This window comes from Phycodurus eques, chromosome 19, assembly GCF_024500275.1.
Source record: "Phycodurus eques isolate BA_2022a chromosome 19, UOR_Pequ_1.1, whole genome shotgun sequence".
Taxonomy (NCBI): domain Eukaryota; kingdom Metazoa; phylum Chordata; class Actinopteri; order Syngnathiformes; family Syngnathidae; genus Phycodurus; species Phycodurus eques.
Genome location: NC_084543.1, coordinates 221,749 through 237,779, shown reverse-complemented (window position 1 = coordinate 237,779; position 16,031 = coordinate 221,749). Strand labels below are relative to the sequence as shown.

At 48.3% G+C, this 16,031-nt stretch overlaps 2 protein-coding genes across 3 annotated transcripts; one reads left to right on the top strand and one right to left on the bottom strand.

Annotated features, from left to right (window-relative positions):
- Nucleotides 1-1,056: 1,056 nt before the first annotated feature.
- LOC133395184 (cGMP-dependent protein kinase 1-like) lies at nt 1,057-4,300 on the top strand. The gene is made up of 9 exons (XM_061663923.1): nt 1,057-1,722; nt 1,857-1,996; nt 2,076-2,165; nt 2,949-3,090; nt 3,154-3,347; nt 3,457-3,579; nt 3,647-3,706; nt 3,785-3,851; nt 4,050-4,300. The coding sequence occupies exons 1-9, from the start codon at nt 1,420-1,422 to the stop codon at nt 4,146-4,148; spliced, it is 1,218 nt and encodes a 405-aa protein (XP_061519907.1). The 5' UTR covers nt 1,057-1,419; the 3' UTR covers nt 4,149-4,300.
- Nucleotides 2,646-14,305, bottom strand: asah2 (N-acylsphingosine amidohydrolase 2). Of its 2 annotated transcripts, XM_061663921.1 has the most exons (21): nt 13,880-14,305; nt 11,830-11,966; nt 11,662-11,756; nt 11,102-11,245; nt 10,845-11,021; nt 10,607-10,734; nt 9,363-9,440; nt 9,170-9,290; nt 7,638-7,763; nt 7,481-7,567; nt 7,271-7,375; nt 7,118-7,199; nt 6,612-6,727; nt 6,439-6,533; nt 6,314-6,353; nt 6,088-6,186; nt 5,903-5,998; nt 5,479-5,628; nt 5,355-5,411; nt 4,923-5,011; nt 2,646-4,832 (listed from the first exon to the last, which is right to left on the bottom strand). In XM_061663921.1, the coding sequence occupies exons 2-21, from the start codon at nt 11,951-11,953 to the stop codon at nt 4,634-4,636; spliced, it is 2,208 nt and encodes a 735-aa protein (XP_061519905.1). In that variant the 5' UTR covers nt 11,954-11,966; nt 13,880-14,305; the 3' UTR covers nt 2,646-4,633. The 2 variants fall into 2 exon arrangements, with proteins under 2 accessions (XP_061519905.1, XP_061519906.1); XM_061663922.1 differs by lacking the exon at nt 7,638-7,763.
- Between the last annotated feature and the right edge of the window lie 1,726 nt (nt 14,306-16,031).

The window sequence follows — 16,031 nt, the reverse complement described above, 5'->3', positions numbered from 1 at the left end:
AATACAGGTTAACTTTTGATTTGTAAAAATGAGCTTGCGCATGTGTGCGCTTTAAAATCCAACATGAGCCCAAAGAATTGTTGCAGCCCAACTCTACACGTTGCGCACGTTTACCTAATATTGCGGCTGGTGTAGTTTCACACTGCAAAATTCTAAATAATACTTAGAATATTGCAATATTTATATTACCAAGATAATAACTCTTCTTCCCGTGCCTGCGTGGCTTTTCTCCGGGTGCTCCGGTTTCCTCCCACATCCCAAAAACACGCGTGCGTGGAAGGTTGATTGCCCTTAGGTGTGAATGTGAGTGCCGACGGTTGTTTGTTTCTATCTGGCCTGCAATTGGCCGGCGACCGGTTCAGGGTCCCCCCCACCTCTCGCCCAGAGTCGGCTGGGATAGGCTCCAGTACGCCCGCGACCCAAGCGAGGATAAGCGATATGGAAGAGGAATGAATGAATGAATGATAGTAACTCACTAATGAATTACTAATGCTCAATCATGTAATAACACCAACAAGAACAATAATAATAATGATAATAACCGAGGTGGGTAGGAACGCGCTACTTTTATTCCGTTATATTTACTCATGTAACATTTTGGAAGAATTGTACTTGTCAGAGTAGTTTTAATGAAGCATACTTTGTACTTTTACTCACGTATTATGTGAAGAAGAAACGTTGCTTTTACTGCGTTCCAATAATCTACATGCCGCTCGCTACTTTCATTTATCAACAACTGCGTGCGCCATCTATTTTTAGACTTTTGTTTTCGACTTTTGCATCGGGCGCCGTTGCTCCAATCCGCCGTGATTAGTAACGTTTGACGACACAAGAAACTCACATGTCCGCGCACAAAGTCTTCGATTGGGCTTCGCGGGCCAATCAACTCGAGTCGTGACGGCCGTGCACGACTCAGTTACATTACAGACTATGAAAACAACAGCTTTAGCATGCAGCGTAGTTTGTCACTGGCCAAACCTGAAAATTTCAGCCCACTTCTAACTTGAGAAAACAGTTGCAGATGTTTTTGCTGTTGTTTTGGCTGTGCTTATGGCGACATTAGCACTATTTTATGGTCACAAGTAACATTGTGTTCTCTCTCTCTCTCTCTCTCTCTCTGACACACACGCAGGGAGGTCATGTGACCGACGCACGTTGTCTTCTTTTAGCTCAGGAACCTCTCGGGAATGTTTGCGAGCTAAATTTGTCCTAGGAGCTGTCCCGGCTGACGGGAAGTCTCCGGTATCCCCGGGTCACGGCAGCGTCTTCCGGCGTGACCGACGGGCTAAGCGCGACCCTTTGGGTCGGCTCTCATCCGGAACCTTCTCCTGACGACCGGAGCGCTCTAACGGACAACACGAGAACACTTGGGGAGTCGTTTGGGCCCGTAGACAGGAAGTTGGGCGTGCGGACGGTAAGATGCGTGAGTTGTTTCTGTTGCCGGGTAGACGTTCCGCCGGTCTCCCTGCCCCCGCGGTCTCCTTCTCCGTGAGGACCTCCAGAACCTTCCCCTTCTTCCGTGTGGTCAAATGCTGCAGGTGCCGCCCGAACGGTTCCGGTCCTCCCGCTCCCGCCTCCGAAACCTCTTTGACGTCCCGTCTCCGTTTTTGTTGTATTTGCAGCTCCGAGGAGGACCGAAGCGTTTTCTTTTCCCGCCTTCAGCTCAGCGACTTTAACGTGGTCCAGACGCTCGGAGTCGGAGGATTTGGACGCGTCCAGCTGGTACGACCGATCGCAGGAGGATGCGGAGCGAAGCGTTTTAGTGTGTATGTTTGTTTACGTGTGAATGCTTCCACAAACACGTTGTGTCACATGTCGGCGTTAGCGTCTCAAAGTGGGCGTGGCGTTGCGTTCAGGTGCAGCTGAAGCGCGAGCAGACGAGGACGTTCGCCATGAAGCTCCTGAAGAAGCGGCAGCTGCTTTCGGGGGGGCAGCGGGAGCAGGCGCGCTCGGAGAAGGTCATCATGAGCCAGACGCGCTGCCGCTTTGTGGTCAGGTACACAACGGCAGCGGCTCCTACAAAATAAAAGTAGCCTTTCAGAGTAAAACCAAGTCTTGACCATGTTTGTGCGCAGGTTGTATCGCACCTTTAAGGACAGCAAGTACCTGTACATGCTGATGGAGGCGTGTCTCGGCGGCGAGCTGTGGACGCTCCTCAGGGACAGGCACGAACGACGCTGCGCTCATCTTAATCTCTTGCACTTCTTACTTCTCCTTTAACTTGGTTTTTCATAAATTTACAAAGCCGTCCCAAAAAACGCGACATGCACTGCCGCGTATTGTCACCCAGTTTGACTTAACGTCACGATGAGACGCTAAATGTTTTTTTCCCACCGAAACCTCACAATAAATATACTTGATGTGAAACTGAGATTATCATCCTGGCCAGTGGCTGAACTATAAAAGGAACAGGATGATTATTTAGACGTGTATTTTTCAATTTCCTCAAGAACGAGACATTATTTTAAATTGACAGTGCAGAAAATACACACATAAATTGATCTTGATTCAGTTCCTGTGTAGCATCGGTCAGAAAATCGTCAAAAATGTTGATCATTGATCATTGTTTTCCAAAGTAAAAGCAGAAAAGAAACTTTCACAGAGGATGACAGAAATTGGAGAATATTTACTGTTGAGAGGCTGAAATCAGAGGATTTGGACAATTTTAAGTTCAACCAGGTCTCAAAACAATCGCTTATGAAAATAGTTGTCAACGAGTTTGATGATTCATTTGTTGTTGATGAATTGAGTAATTGTTGCGCCTCAAGTGATGGCTTTCTGAAGTTCACTCCACTGACTTGCATTTGTTTACCGGCCAGATCCACCACATCCAATATGGCGGACACACTGACATATTATAGCAATGGCCCAACCCGCGAGATCCTTGTCAACATGTCTACGGCCTTCTCCTCTGCTTCTTCATGTTTTTGGTCTTGTCTGTGCGTCAGGGGTTGTTTTGCGGCTGCGTGCAGCCGCTTCTACGTGGCGTGCGTGCTGCAGGCGTTGTCCTACCTTCACGCCAGACGAATCGTGTACAGGGACCTGAAGCCCGAAAACGTCCTCCTGGACGCCCGCGGTTACGCCAAGTTGGTGCGTGCGCTAGTGCGACGTCGTCGTCGTCTCGTCGTGACTGACCGGCTCGCCCCTCCGCAGGTGGACTTTAGTTTCGCCAAGAAGCTCGGCTTCGGGGAGAGCAGGAAGGCAAAGACGAACGAGACGGAGAAGACGTGGACCTTCTGTGGGACTCCCGAGTACATGGCCCCGGAGGTCATCCTCAACAAAGGTCACGACACCCGCGCTGATCTTTGGTCTCTTGGCGTCCTCATGTTTGAACTTCTCACTGGCAGGTCAGAGGTTATTCTTGTCCTCCTTTTCTTCTTCCTATTGTTTACTTTCTCCTCTTCTTTATGTTCCCCTTCTCCTTGCGATGTGTTTTTCTGTCCTCGGGGCTTCCAGCCCCCCGTTCTGCGGCGCAGACGCGGTGCAGACGTACGCCGCGGTCCTCCGGGGCGTGGACGTGCTAGAGTTCCCCGAGAAAATCAGCCAGGACGCCGCCGATCTCATCAAGAACTTGTGCAGGTGGGCGAGGGCGCACGCCGTCTTCAGCGCGTCGCGTCCTTTCCGAATAACACGTCTTTGTCCGCAGGGACGAGCCCGGAGAGAGACTGGGAACGCTGAAGAACAGCGAGGACGTCCGGATACACCAGTGAGAACGCGACGCGGCGCTTCTTCCTCCTCTTTACAACCACAGGCATCAGCATTGGATGTGTGTGTGCGCGCACAGGTGGTTTGAGGGTTTCGATTGGGAAGGCTTAGAGAAAGGAACGATGACCCCGCCCATCACACCAAACGTGAGTGGCAGCCCACTTTGGTCAAATGACTTTGAAGGTTCTGAACACGGTTGTGCCGGTCCACGAAAGGTTCCGAAGATGGCCGCGGTGGATGTGATGATGTTGGTTGTGATGATTGCTGTGATGTTCTGAGGACGTTTTGATCGATGCCCTGTAGAGAAAGTTTCCGGTCTCGTTGAAGTGCGTGGTTGCGTTCAGGTCTCGTCTACGACTGACACCGGCAACTTTGACCGTTTTCCCGCGGACAGCGAGGAACCGCCTCCGGACGACAACTCGGGATGGGACTACGACTTCTAAGAGTAGAATGTCCTCCGAATGTTGGCCACCCGGGTCCAACAGCTGTACACACCTAATGTTGGATGCTTTCTCTCGAAACATTGAATATTAAACTTATGATTTCGGTACTGTAAAATTATGATTCTGATGATTATTCTGACACAATTACTCAATAATAAATGGCTCATGTTTAGGTCTCATATTGCGATGATCAAAGGTAATGACGACAATGCAGAAACACAACTCTGGCAATACACCCCAAGAACAACACCATAATGATATGCCAACACAACAATACTCAATTTCCAACAAGAAAACCCCTAAACACAGACAACGACAATAGAAGAACAATACAGCAAAGCTTGCGGGCGCAACAGTGAGCCAGAGGACTGATTGCTGTTTCTATCGCAACTGAAAACAAATTACAAAGTCATTTTATTGACGTGAGAAACAGGAAGTAACACGACCTGAATCCAAAGACTGGTGGAAGTACAAGCGGTCAAAGGTCACCGGTAATAAAAACTGCCGCTGACCCGAAAGACGTCGGACGTGCCCTGGTAGGGTGTGATGACCGGTCGCAGGCCTTTCATGCTCTTGTAGTGGCCAAAGTGTTTGATCCTGTAGGACGCGACGGCGGCGTTCGTGGGGATGTGCCACTCCACCGTGGCGTTGCTCCGGCGCTCGGGACCTTTGAGCCAGCGGAACCTGCGACCGGACGCACGCGCACCATTCGGTCATCCTCCGAACATGGCGGACGTTAGCATTGTTAGCGCAAACGGGTTTGCTCACACGCACCTGGTCTCCCAGGACGCGTCGGTGTGGACCAGCGTCCAGGAGTCGCTGGTGTTGTCGTGCATCTCCACGGCAACAAAGCTTTGATCTCTCTGACCAGACACAAATGACATTCGTCAAGAGGAGTCCAGTCATCAAACCAGACGACCAGAAAAACAGACGACCGAACAATCAGAGAAAGAGAAAACCAGACAACAAAGAACGAGACAACCCAAAAAACAGACAACAAGAGAATGAGAAAACCAGACTGCCAAAGAATGAGACCAGAAAAACAAACAATGAGAGAAAATGAAAACCAGACGGCCCAAAAAAAAAAAAAACACACACGCAACCAGACAAAAACAGAAACAGAAAGTCTGACAAGCGGAGAATGAGACAACCAAACAACCGGTCCAAGACAAAACCAGACAAACAGATAAGGAGTTTTTTTCTCACCACGTCTCCCGAGTGTCTGGGGTTTCCTGCCACAAAGGTGACGGACACCACATCACCCTGGAAACCAAACGCCGTCCGTTGAAGATCAGACTTCACTGCTTGTGTGTGTGTGTTTGCATCCTACCTGTCTGTAGACGGGAAGGACCTGCACTAGGACTTCTCCAAAAGTGCTGTTGTCCGGTTTGCTGTCCACTGGCGCCGCAGGTAACAGGTTGAAAAGATTCTTCTGGAAGAAGGGAGGAGGCGGACCCGGCGGGACGGACCCGACTTTGTCCTGCGTGATGACATCATCGCTAAGTTCCGTAATTAGACATGAAGCCTTCCGGTTTCCGTTGCTACACACTACTCTAGCTACACACGAGGAAAAGCAGACAACCAAAGAACGAGACGAATAGAATACCAAACAATCGGACAACGAGAAAATTAAACGACGAAACCAAAAAACACAAAACCAAGGCAGCCCAACCGCTAGGCCGCCGTGCCGCATCGACCTCACCCTCGAGTTTCTCTCGGTTCTATTCGGTTTCCGAGAAGGCGTCGGGTCTCACCTGAGCGATGGCGCGTGCCAGGTCGCCGAATTTGAGGACATACGCGCTGAGCGTGTGCGGACCGAAGATGGTGGACGCGCCTTCGTACCTCTGAACCTGAAAGGCACAGCTTCATCATCATCATCATCATGGTACTTACTTCACCTTGCACCTACATGTTCACATATTAGTGTGTGCGCATATACCTGGTACTCCTCATAGGTGGTAATGTAGTGCGTGTATACGTTGCTCAGGCCTGCAATCACCACATCCACGTCCGAGAACGCCCCCTCCGACTGAAGCTCCTGACACACGTACACACACACGCACGCAGACACACCCACGTCCCGCATCGTGTGTTGCAGCTTGAGACAGTCAGAAACGGTGCGTATGCGTTGTGTGTGGGTGTGTGTGTGTGTGAAGTTGACACACCCGTTGAACGGCTTCTCTTAACCTCCTGCCTGCCATGGTGCTGTCTCACACATATACACACACGCACACACATCATTATTGGGCTTCACAGGAGATATTGTGTGCTTGCGTGTGTTTGTTGTTACGTCATCTCTCCGGGAACAGCGACAACTGCTACAGACCCAACTGTGAGGATCTGAACGTCAATGATCTCTGGGTGCCATGGCAATGGCCAGTTCATCTACACGCACACACACACATACAGTTGTATGTATGTTGTATTTGAGACGATGTAACAGGCAAGTGAAACTCCGCCCACCTCTCCCGTGCTGAACAGGATCGGTTTGGGCCGGTGGCATTCCTGCGTCTGATTGGACGGTTGACCAAGGAGGGCGTCTCGGATACCGTCCCAAAATGGGTCGCCCTCCACGGCGCCTGCACGCGCATGTGCAGGGACACACACACGCACACTCCTCGTTTCTTAAATGAGGCGCGTTTGCTTGTGGACGCCCGCATACTCGCGGTCGTGTTCCTGCAGATTTTTTGTTTCTTCTTCTTTTTTGGGATGAACCAACCCTGAAAACGCTTATTGCCAGTTCATCCCCACTTCTTTAAGAAAAAAAAATCTTTTTTCAATGCAATTCTAACAGCCATCAATTAACCTTACATTTTCGCCAATCGCGGTCCAGCCCACTCCCTATCCCCAGCGAATAGCGGGGGTCCACTGTATACAGCATATAGGCATCAATGTACTGCACGTGTACATGTACGTTATGTATACTTTTCAATGTACAGTATGTAAGTATGTAAATGTGTGAGCGTGACCTTGGGTGAAGTTGAGGTCTCCTCCTCCATCTGTGGTTCCTGCCGCAAAACTGTGGCCCAGCGCCGGTTTACACGTACTCACCTGACACGCGCACACACACACAGTATTAGCATTAGCAGTCATTACGCACGCACGTGTGCGTGCGCACTGACCACGTGCGTGTCGTTGACGTGAACAGCAACGTCCGTCATGTTGACCCACTGATGAGCCGAACGGACGAACCCCGTCACTTCCTCCGCTGCGTTAGAATAAAGTTCCTGCAAACACACACACACACACATACGCGCGTACACACAAAACCCAGTATAAAGTCACGTCGTTTTCTCTCCCTCACACTCACACACGCACACACACACACACACCCTGGCCTTCCTGTAGATGTTGAGTCCGATGATTCTGGTGCTGTCAAACATGTCTTCACCGGGTCCAAACGCCTGACACTCCTTAGTCTGAAAGACACACACACACACCTCATGTTCACTCTGTGTGTGTGCGTGTGTGCGTGTGGTGTGCGTTTACCCCTCCGTCAGGGCACGAGCTGTTCAAGTAGTCGCAAGCCAATCCAGAGTTGACGCAGTGAGGACCTCGAATGTTTGGACTCACGTCGCCGAGGTTACTGGAGGAGAAAGCAGCCACGAAAGCTGCCTGACACGCGCATGCACACACACACACATTTTGAGGGGCTGGTTTATGCCACAAAAACGGACATCCCACGGTGCCATCGTGTGGCATTTGGGGCCAAGAAACTATGTTGACTTGAGGGCAGGAGTTTCATTTATTCACAGCATTCTAGAAAAAAAAGTGCTTTGCCGCCATCTTGTGGCACCTATTGCCATTACGAAACTTTTTGGGGCGGGTGTCAATGAGTCCCAGATTTTCCCTATTTGCGGACTGGCTCGGCCCACAGTGGGAGAACACTGGAATGTGTTTGTTTGCCTCTTCCACTTCCACTGCCATCCCTTCGAACTAGCAATGTCACCATCTTTGTGGAATTTCGAAGAGCTCGTCGTATGTTTTTTTTAGAAAAAAAATACGACGAGCTCTTCGAAACCCCCTAAAATCCTTCATAACAAATAAATTCACAATTAATGATGGAAGTACACGAGCTACTGTACTGCTATTTTCACCAATAACGATGCATTTGTGCTATTTAATGGACTTTTTAGGGCAAGTGACGCCATAAGAAATGTTGCGTTCCTTTTGACGTGTCCACTTGAAGAAGCCCTCCCGGGGAGTTTCGTCCCGGACGAGTTTATCGGTGGATATTTTGAGCTGAAAACTTGTCAGCCAATCGGAAAAGGGCTTCCCAAAGTAGCAGACAAAACGGAATGGACGATATGTTTATAAATAATCAAGTTCTACTGTTTTACTCTAATTTCAAGGCGTTTTTGGAGCAGATTTTCTATAAGTGGTATCACATAAACAACTACCTCCAAAATGGCATTTTTCCCAACATAAATAAGTCAATTTCTCTGGAAGCCATCATCTGCTTTTTAACATTCTTGCTACATTGCTCCAAGCAGACTCAACGTTTGTTGGACTGTCATGTTTGGAAAATCTTGTCACGTTGCTCCTTCTAGAGATTCGGGAGTCGGGAATGATGAATTTGGCAAACTGCGACTGCGTTCGCAATCATTCATCATTACTGACTCCCAAATTATTACAAAGGGATTTTTACAGTACCTACATAGCAGACCTAGTTAGTGCCTGAACTGTCCACTGAAGATCCTTTGTAGTGATATATTTTCAGTGGACATTTTAGGAACTATCTAGGAGGTTCACAAGTTGAAGTGGCCAATCCAAGCAGACTCTGCATTTTGACAGACCAATCTTGTCACGTTGTTATTCAAAGGTCATTTTGTGCTTGCAGTGTTCTCTCATGAAAGCCACCAATTTGCCAATTTGCTGCAATCTTAGCAGATGATGCGCTATACAATCTGTTCGAGTCGACACACAGCTTAGTGCCCACTTTGGGGATCTCAGTAAATGCGGCCGTGAGTCTTTTGGATTTTGGTCCTTTTGAGTGGAAGTTGAGGCGGCGCTGACGTCACCTGTCCAGGTAGCGCCGTGGGGTTTTTGTGGTTCTCCATCAGGTACGCGGCGTAACCCACGTTGTCGCTGCTCACCAGACGATTGGTCGTCTTCATGCTGACCGCGTGCACTGCGAACCAGCTGGGGGAGGACCAGGTCCAAGAGTTAGACCCGTCCCGCGTGCGGCGGCCATCTTCTTGTCGCTACGGCTACCTGAGCAGGCCAATGCCGTCTCCGTCCATGTCGGTGAACTTGAGAAGCACCATGTCCTTGTCCACGTTGTCGTCGTACCTTAAAGGAGATCGGAGATGGTAACGGTCGAGCATCCACAAAGTCACGTGACTTTAGGCCCAAAGACAAAGAAAATCGGGCTGTTTTTGTCCCAATTTTGCTCCTTCCAAACAAGCACATCAAACGGCGGACAGTCTGTCTTCTAAAATGACCCTATGAGATGATCGTGTGGTCCGAGGTGTGTTACGAGTGGACCGGTCCCGATAACAGGGTCCATCGGGTGGGGCCGACAATCTGAAATATTAAACGTGTTCAATAATCTTCACATGTGCAGGGAAAGCCGACTTGTCCCAAGTCACGACGCCGTGAATTGTGGCGTGAAACGGAACATAGCCAATCACGAAGCGACCTCACTGAGGAACAAGGTAGCGGCCGTGACTAAAAGCAAAAACATGTCCTGCCCAATGTGGTTTTGGGTATAAAATTGGTTACCCCAGATGGGAAGAATATTTTCCAAAGTAAGACTTTTTACTGACCACTTCACCATTCTGTAACAATCCCGCCTGCGGTCCCTTCAGAAACACTCGGGAAACATCGGCGCGACATATCCGGGAGACGTTCTTGCCAGGCGACGCGCCGCCACACTATGGTTGGCTGCTCTATCACGGTAGAACACGCCGTACTGCTTCCAGACAGGAAAAGAAGTTCTGTGGGATTCACGTTAACGCCGCCACACTGAAGGCAGCATTAATATGAACCCCACTAAACGTAACCCACCCTAACCATGACAAATATCTTTGTTTTTATTTTGCACAAATGTGACACACATTTAGAATGGTCATCTCACTACATCTGCGTAGCCTGCCCTTCCCATGATGCAGGAGCCAATCATCTTGCAGCGATCGTATCCTGCCTAGAACACCAGTGGGATTCCTAATAAAGCATCCGATTGCGTTCTGCTTGTTTTTTTTAGAACACATTTTCATGCAAGATTTTGTCTTGGAGGACTGGATTCTAGATCAGCGGTGGACCAGTCTTTCTGCGTTTAGTGTTGTGTGTTGAGATCATCGGCGCGCAAGACACACAATACGACCGCAACTGTTAAATTAAACTGTTAGATGTTTTATCGTCATGTTAGATATAAACAATCTTTTAAGATTTGGAAAATCCTTCCATGCCTTTGCGCACGCTCGCCCGTCACAGTCAGGTGACTGGGATCGGCTTACTTGATTCGCTCATCCTGCGGGTTGTTGCGGTAGGAGTGAGGACTTCTGTTGACGCTGCTGGCATCCAGACGTCCTCGGTTCTTGTAGATCCGTCCCGGCCGCACGCTGCTGTGGGCTCTGTCTATACTCTGGAATAGAACCGAACACCTCATATACAGTATTTGCGATGGAAGAAAGCTGACGTTTGAACAACAGGCCGCGTCTATTTGCTGGCGTCGGACAGACGGACAAGTCTCACTTTGACGATGCCTCTGACCAGCGGCTGGATGGACGACCTGAGGTAACCTTTGCTGCTAATCATGAAAAGCGTGTACTGGAAGTAACCGGCCGGGCCCGAGTGCGTGTGCGTCCCGCTCAGGACCACGTTGTCCTGCCGGTACTGCTCGCCGTATTTCACTCGAAGGGCCTTCAGGACCTGATCACGTGACACGTCATTTGCAATTACACACACACGGAGTGAGCTTGTGTTTGCATCTGTGTTGTGTGTGTGCGCACCTCCAATCTGAGCCTCTGCGAGATCATTCCCATGTCCACGGTGACGAAGACGACTCTACGGCGGCCGTCGTCGATGATGACGGCACGACTGAACAAACGGGTGTGGATACCCGCAGCCGTTTGCTGAGGGTTAGCATACCCCATCTACACACACACGCGCACATGTATACACACTCACAAGACACGCACACACACGATAAACAAACACAAAACGCACACACAACACATTCAAACACACACACACACACATAACTCACATCATGCACGTACGCAACAGACACACGATATACACACACGTATGTAAATGTATATACACACACAATACACACTCACAACACACACACACTAATGCACACTCACACAATAAACACAATACACACACACCATGCACATTACACACAGAACACATTCGAACACTCACACAACTCACACCATGCACAAACACAACGTACACACAATACACACGCATATATATACCCCCAAAACACACATACAAACACGCATAAAAGGTGTGTCGCGCACGGCCTACAGGAAGTGTATTGCGTAGTGAGTCAAGCGACCAGAGGAAGTTCCGCAGGGGGTCCGGTACAGTCAGCGCGGCCTACACCAATCAGGAAAGGCGGTTCTTGATCGGGGGGCGGAGTCGGTCCAGAACCTATCACACACACACAGACCAACGTCTTCACGAATGCCACAGCGTTAGCATTAGCGTGTCAGCGGGTCCTCACAGGTGTTTGCGGAGTGCGTGATCGTCACGGCGATCAGAGTAATGCTGACGGTCGTCAGGGCGACAAAGAGGATTGACAGCATCACCTCGAGGGAGGAAAAAGCACAACGCTTCCTGGCGGCCATCTTGTTTGTCAAACTGGGACAGAAAAACAACATGGCTGACATTTAGCTTTCGTTTGCACCACGGGCCACGACCCATCCGGTATGGAATTCTTTGGATGAACGCTCATATTTGTTTGGCAAAGTTTTAAGCCGGATGCCCTTGCTGACTCAACCCTGTGCATTTATCCGGGCTTGGGACCAGCCTACAGTTTGCACTAGCTTGTGCCTCCCATAGGGCTGCATTTGGTTAAGCGCGAATTCTGCAGGACAACAAAAGAACGGAGCTGTCGCTTCATTATGACGTAGGCAATGCATGTTCTGCCCCTTATATGTGAGTCTACGACATTTTTACTGTGTGCTTTACATGCGTCATTTCCGTGCCATCATTTGCAGTGCGCCACCAACCGGGCCAGCGTGGGAAGTGAATAGGGCATTCCCTAAATAGAAAAGATAAGATACTAACAAATACAGCATGATGTTCGAGGAACTAAATGACTTAATCAGCATTGTCTCATTTCCTCTAGTAGTGGCTTGTGTGAAAATGACTTTTTTTTTGTTTTTTAACAACAACAAAAAGTTGTGGATAATAGCTTTAAGTAGATATTTCAGGTATATGTACTTTACTTGAGTATTTATTTTCTTGGCGACTTTTTACTTTACTTCTTACTTTTACAAAATTAACGTTACTTTTAAAATGAAATTTAAACCAGCTCGTTACTTTTAAAACCTTCGAAAATGCAGAACGCCGAAAACCCTGAAGTAAGCAGGCCAAGCGCATTATAGACCTCGTCGATACGACACTTTCCTTCGAGCCGCGTGCCTATGGCGACGTTAAGCTAGTGGGGGCAGAGTGTCGGCACATTCCACGTTTGAGGAAACCAAAATAACAAGGATGCCTGCACATTGTGCTGCGTACGCTTGCACACACGTCGTACAATCGAACTCCGAACTGTGAATAACCTTTCATTGGTAGAAGAATATTTTTTGGGCTGCCTGCATTGAATGAAAAAAAAAAATGTACCGGTACCGGCATTACCAGATAACTAGCAACCCTTTACTGCTCAGTGACTTTTTTTTTTTATCAATGTCTTTCTGTCTCCAAAGTGTTCTATAAATTGCCTGCCTGTTGTCGTACTCGAGCGGCTCCAACTACCGGAGACAAATTCCTTGTGTGTTTTTGGACATACTTGGCAAATAAAGATGATTCTGATTCTGACGAACCACGTTAGTTTTTTTTTTAGAAAGCTAGCTTGAAGTCTGGCTCGCTGGCTGTAAACTATGTCGCGTTTAAGCCTTAATTCCAACACATTTCTTTGCCCACTGTCAAAACAAAACCGTAACACCCCCATTGCAGTGAGCAAACAATGTTTGAAACAAATCTAGCTTTTCGGTTTTTACTGTTAACAGTCTAATTTCACTGTCTAATTTTATTTCAGCAGAACAAATAAATGCTCGTCTTTTCATTTCAGCCTATCTGTTATTATTATTGGTTTTTTGTTGTTGCTCCGAGAGAAAGCCTGCCAATCATTTGAAGAGATACAAAATTCTCACTACATGCACTTTATTATTGGATTGAAAAATGTCAGTTTAATTTTTTTACTTAAGTACATTTATAAGCGTGTACTTTTGCTTAATTGAGTGGTTTCGGTACTTCTACCAGTTTTTTTTTTTTTTTTTGCACAAGTATCAGTACTTATACTTAAGTAATAAATACCAGTACTTTTGCTGCAACACAGCACACTAAAACACATCACAAGACATTTGAACACAACAACAACACATTTAAAAACAAGACCTGAAAACAACACGTCGCAAAATACCATAACACAACAAAAACATGTAACTCAAGACTTCACAACATAACACAGCAAAATCATCAAACCGCAAAACATCACAACACAACATAGGCGACACGTCAAAATTCGACACCAGCCAAGTGCAACTCACGGGTGTGTTGTTTCGTCGCCGAGACGTTTTTGGCGTTATCGTCGTCTTGCGGTCCCGAAGCAAAGTTCACTCCACGGCAGCGCTGATAAACAAGAACAGTTTTGCTTTTGACGATGCAATTGCATCGAAAATATTTAGTGTGTCCGCAGCACACACAATGATTTCTGCTTGTGTTCCACATGACTTTAAAAGTATTTGGATGTGCGACGATCGAAATGTATACGTGTTTACTGTAATCCCACGCTATATGACGGTTCTGCAATGATTATCATCATCCATTTTCCACACTGCTTCTCCTCACGCGGGTCGAAGCCGTGTTGGCGCCCATCCCAACTGGCTCTGGGCGAGAGGCGGGGTACGCCCTGAACTGGTCGCCAGCCAATCGCAGGGCACGTAGAAACAAACAAACAACCATTCGCACTCACATTCACACCTACGGGCAATTTAGAGTCTTCATTCAACCTACCACGCATGTTTTTGGGATGTGGGAGGAAACCGGAGTACCCGGAGAAAAGCCACACAGGCACGGGGACAACATGCAAACTCCACACAGGCGGGGCTGGGACTTGAACCTGCAACTTCAGAACTGTGAGCCAGATGTGCTAACCAGTCATCACCGTGCCGGCAATGATTATTTTTTTCAATTTAGTTGACGGACGGCGTCACGGTTAGCACATCTGCCTCACAGTTCTGATGTTGCGGGTTCAAATCTGGCCTCGCCTGTTTGGAGTTTGCATGTTCTCCCCGTGCCTGCGTGGGTTTTCCCTGGGTACTTCTCCTCCCTACTTGTTGGTATTTCAGAATACTTCTCTGTAATTCTGAAACTGACTCACCTCGAGCGGCACGGTGAACAACTGGTTAGCACATCCGCCTCACAGTTCTGAGGTGCCGGGTTCAAATGCCGTGTGAAGTTTGCATGTTCTCCCCATGCCCGTGTGGGTTTTCTTCCTCCCACATCCCCAAAACATGCATGGTAGGTTAATTGAATACTCTAAATTGCCCATAGGTGCTAATGGTTGTTTGTTTACATGTGCCCTGCGATTGGCTGACGACCAGCTCAGGGTGTACCCCGCCTCTCCCCCGAAGATAGCTGGGATAGCTCCAGCATGCCCGCGACCCTAGTGAGGAGAAGCGGTATGGAAAATGGATGGATAGTGTAGTATATTTCAATAGTACCACAACCAGAGCTCCTTTGCAAGGGCCAAATGTTTGGAGATCTCCATTCAAGTCAACCATCTTTTCTTTGACGTTCTACATCGAAGGACTTCCTTCAACCATTTGTACGTTTTTGGGGGTTTTCCTTCTCCGCCCAGACAGTAACATGTCTCGGGTTCACAACAGGCGTCCCGGTCTGCAAAGAGGATTGTTTTGCATCTTATAAGATAACGGTACCGGGTGTGAGCGTAGCTAGAACGTGAGGCGCCGGCAGGCGGGTGCGATTCCAAATATGGTCATGAGGAACGGCCACCGTCCGGGTGCACCCAGGGAGGGGCTAATTCCACACCCAGAGAATTCCACCTTGATAAACTGAGATCCAGGGGTTTTCGGGGCCTTTTTCGTCGTTCTGGCAATGTTAGCAGCTGTTATGACAGTAAGGCTTGTTCAATAAATCGAATTAGCTCAAACGTCAAGTGTCTCGAAGTCTTCGTTCATCCAATGCCCGACGGAAAGCCGCAGCTCTCCCGGGTGACCTCCGACTCGGAACCACAGGCGAAAAAATCCACCTCAATAGTTTATGGACAATGTACACATACATTATTCAGGATCGATAGACACGAAAAGATGCTTGCACCAGATTTAGCAGAGAGCTTGTTTCCAATCTATGGTCGAGAAACAAAACCAAACACACCTCGTAAAACACACGATAAAAAATACATCATCGATTACAAGATCAAAACTTCCATTGTAAGCAAGGATAGGGACAAGGCAAAAAGACCAAATGAAAAATAGCAAGCTGACAGCGCGAGAACATCGTTAACACTCTCAAGTTCCATTCCAAATAGCCCCCAAGCTGATTCAGCCACTTTCTGAAGCGCTTCTCCTCCACCTGACGGGTCACGGGCACGCTGGCGCCCATCTCAGCTGACTTCAGGCGAGAGGCAGGTTACACCCTGAAATGGTCGCCAGCCAATCGTAGGACACAAACAACCAG

Coding starts and splice junctions, on each gene's coding strand:
- LOC133395184 (XM_061663923.1), top strand. CDS start 1,420: ATGCGTGAGTTGTTTCTGTTGCCGGGTAGACGTTCCGCCGGTCTCCCT. Junction 1,997..2,075: donor CGCTGCCGCTTTGTGGTCAG/GTACACAACGGC, acceptor GTTTGTGCGCAG/GTTGTATCGCACCTTTAAGG. Junction 2,166..2,948: donor TGGACGCTCCTCAGGGACAG/GCACGAACGACG, acceptor TCTGTGCGTCAG/GGGTTGTTTTGCGGCTGCGT.
- asah2 (XM_061663921.1), bottom strand. CDS start 11,953: ATGGCCGCCAGGAAGCGTTGTGCTTTTTCCTCCCTCGAGGTGATGCTG. Junction 9,441..10,606: donor CCGCAGGATGAGCGAATCAA/GTAAGCCGATCC, acceptor ATCTCCTTTAAG/GTACGACGACAACGTGGACA. Junction 5,629..5,902: donor TGGCACGCGCCATCGCTCAG/GTGAGACCCGAC, acceptor GTCATCACGCAG/GACAAAGTCGGGTCCGTCCC.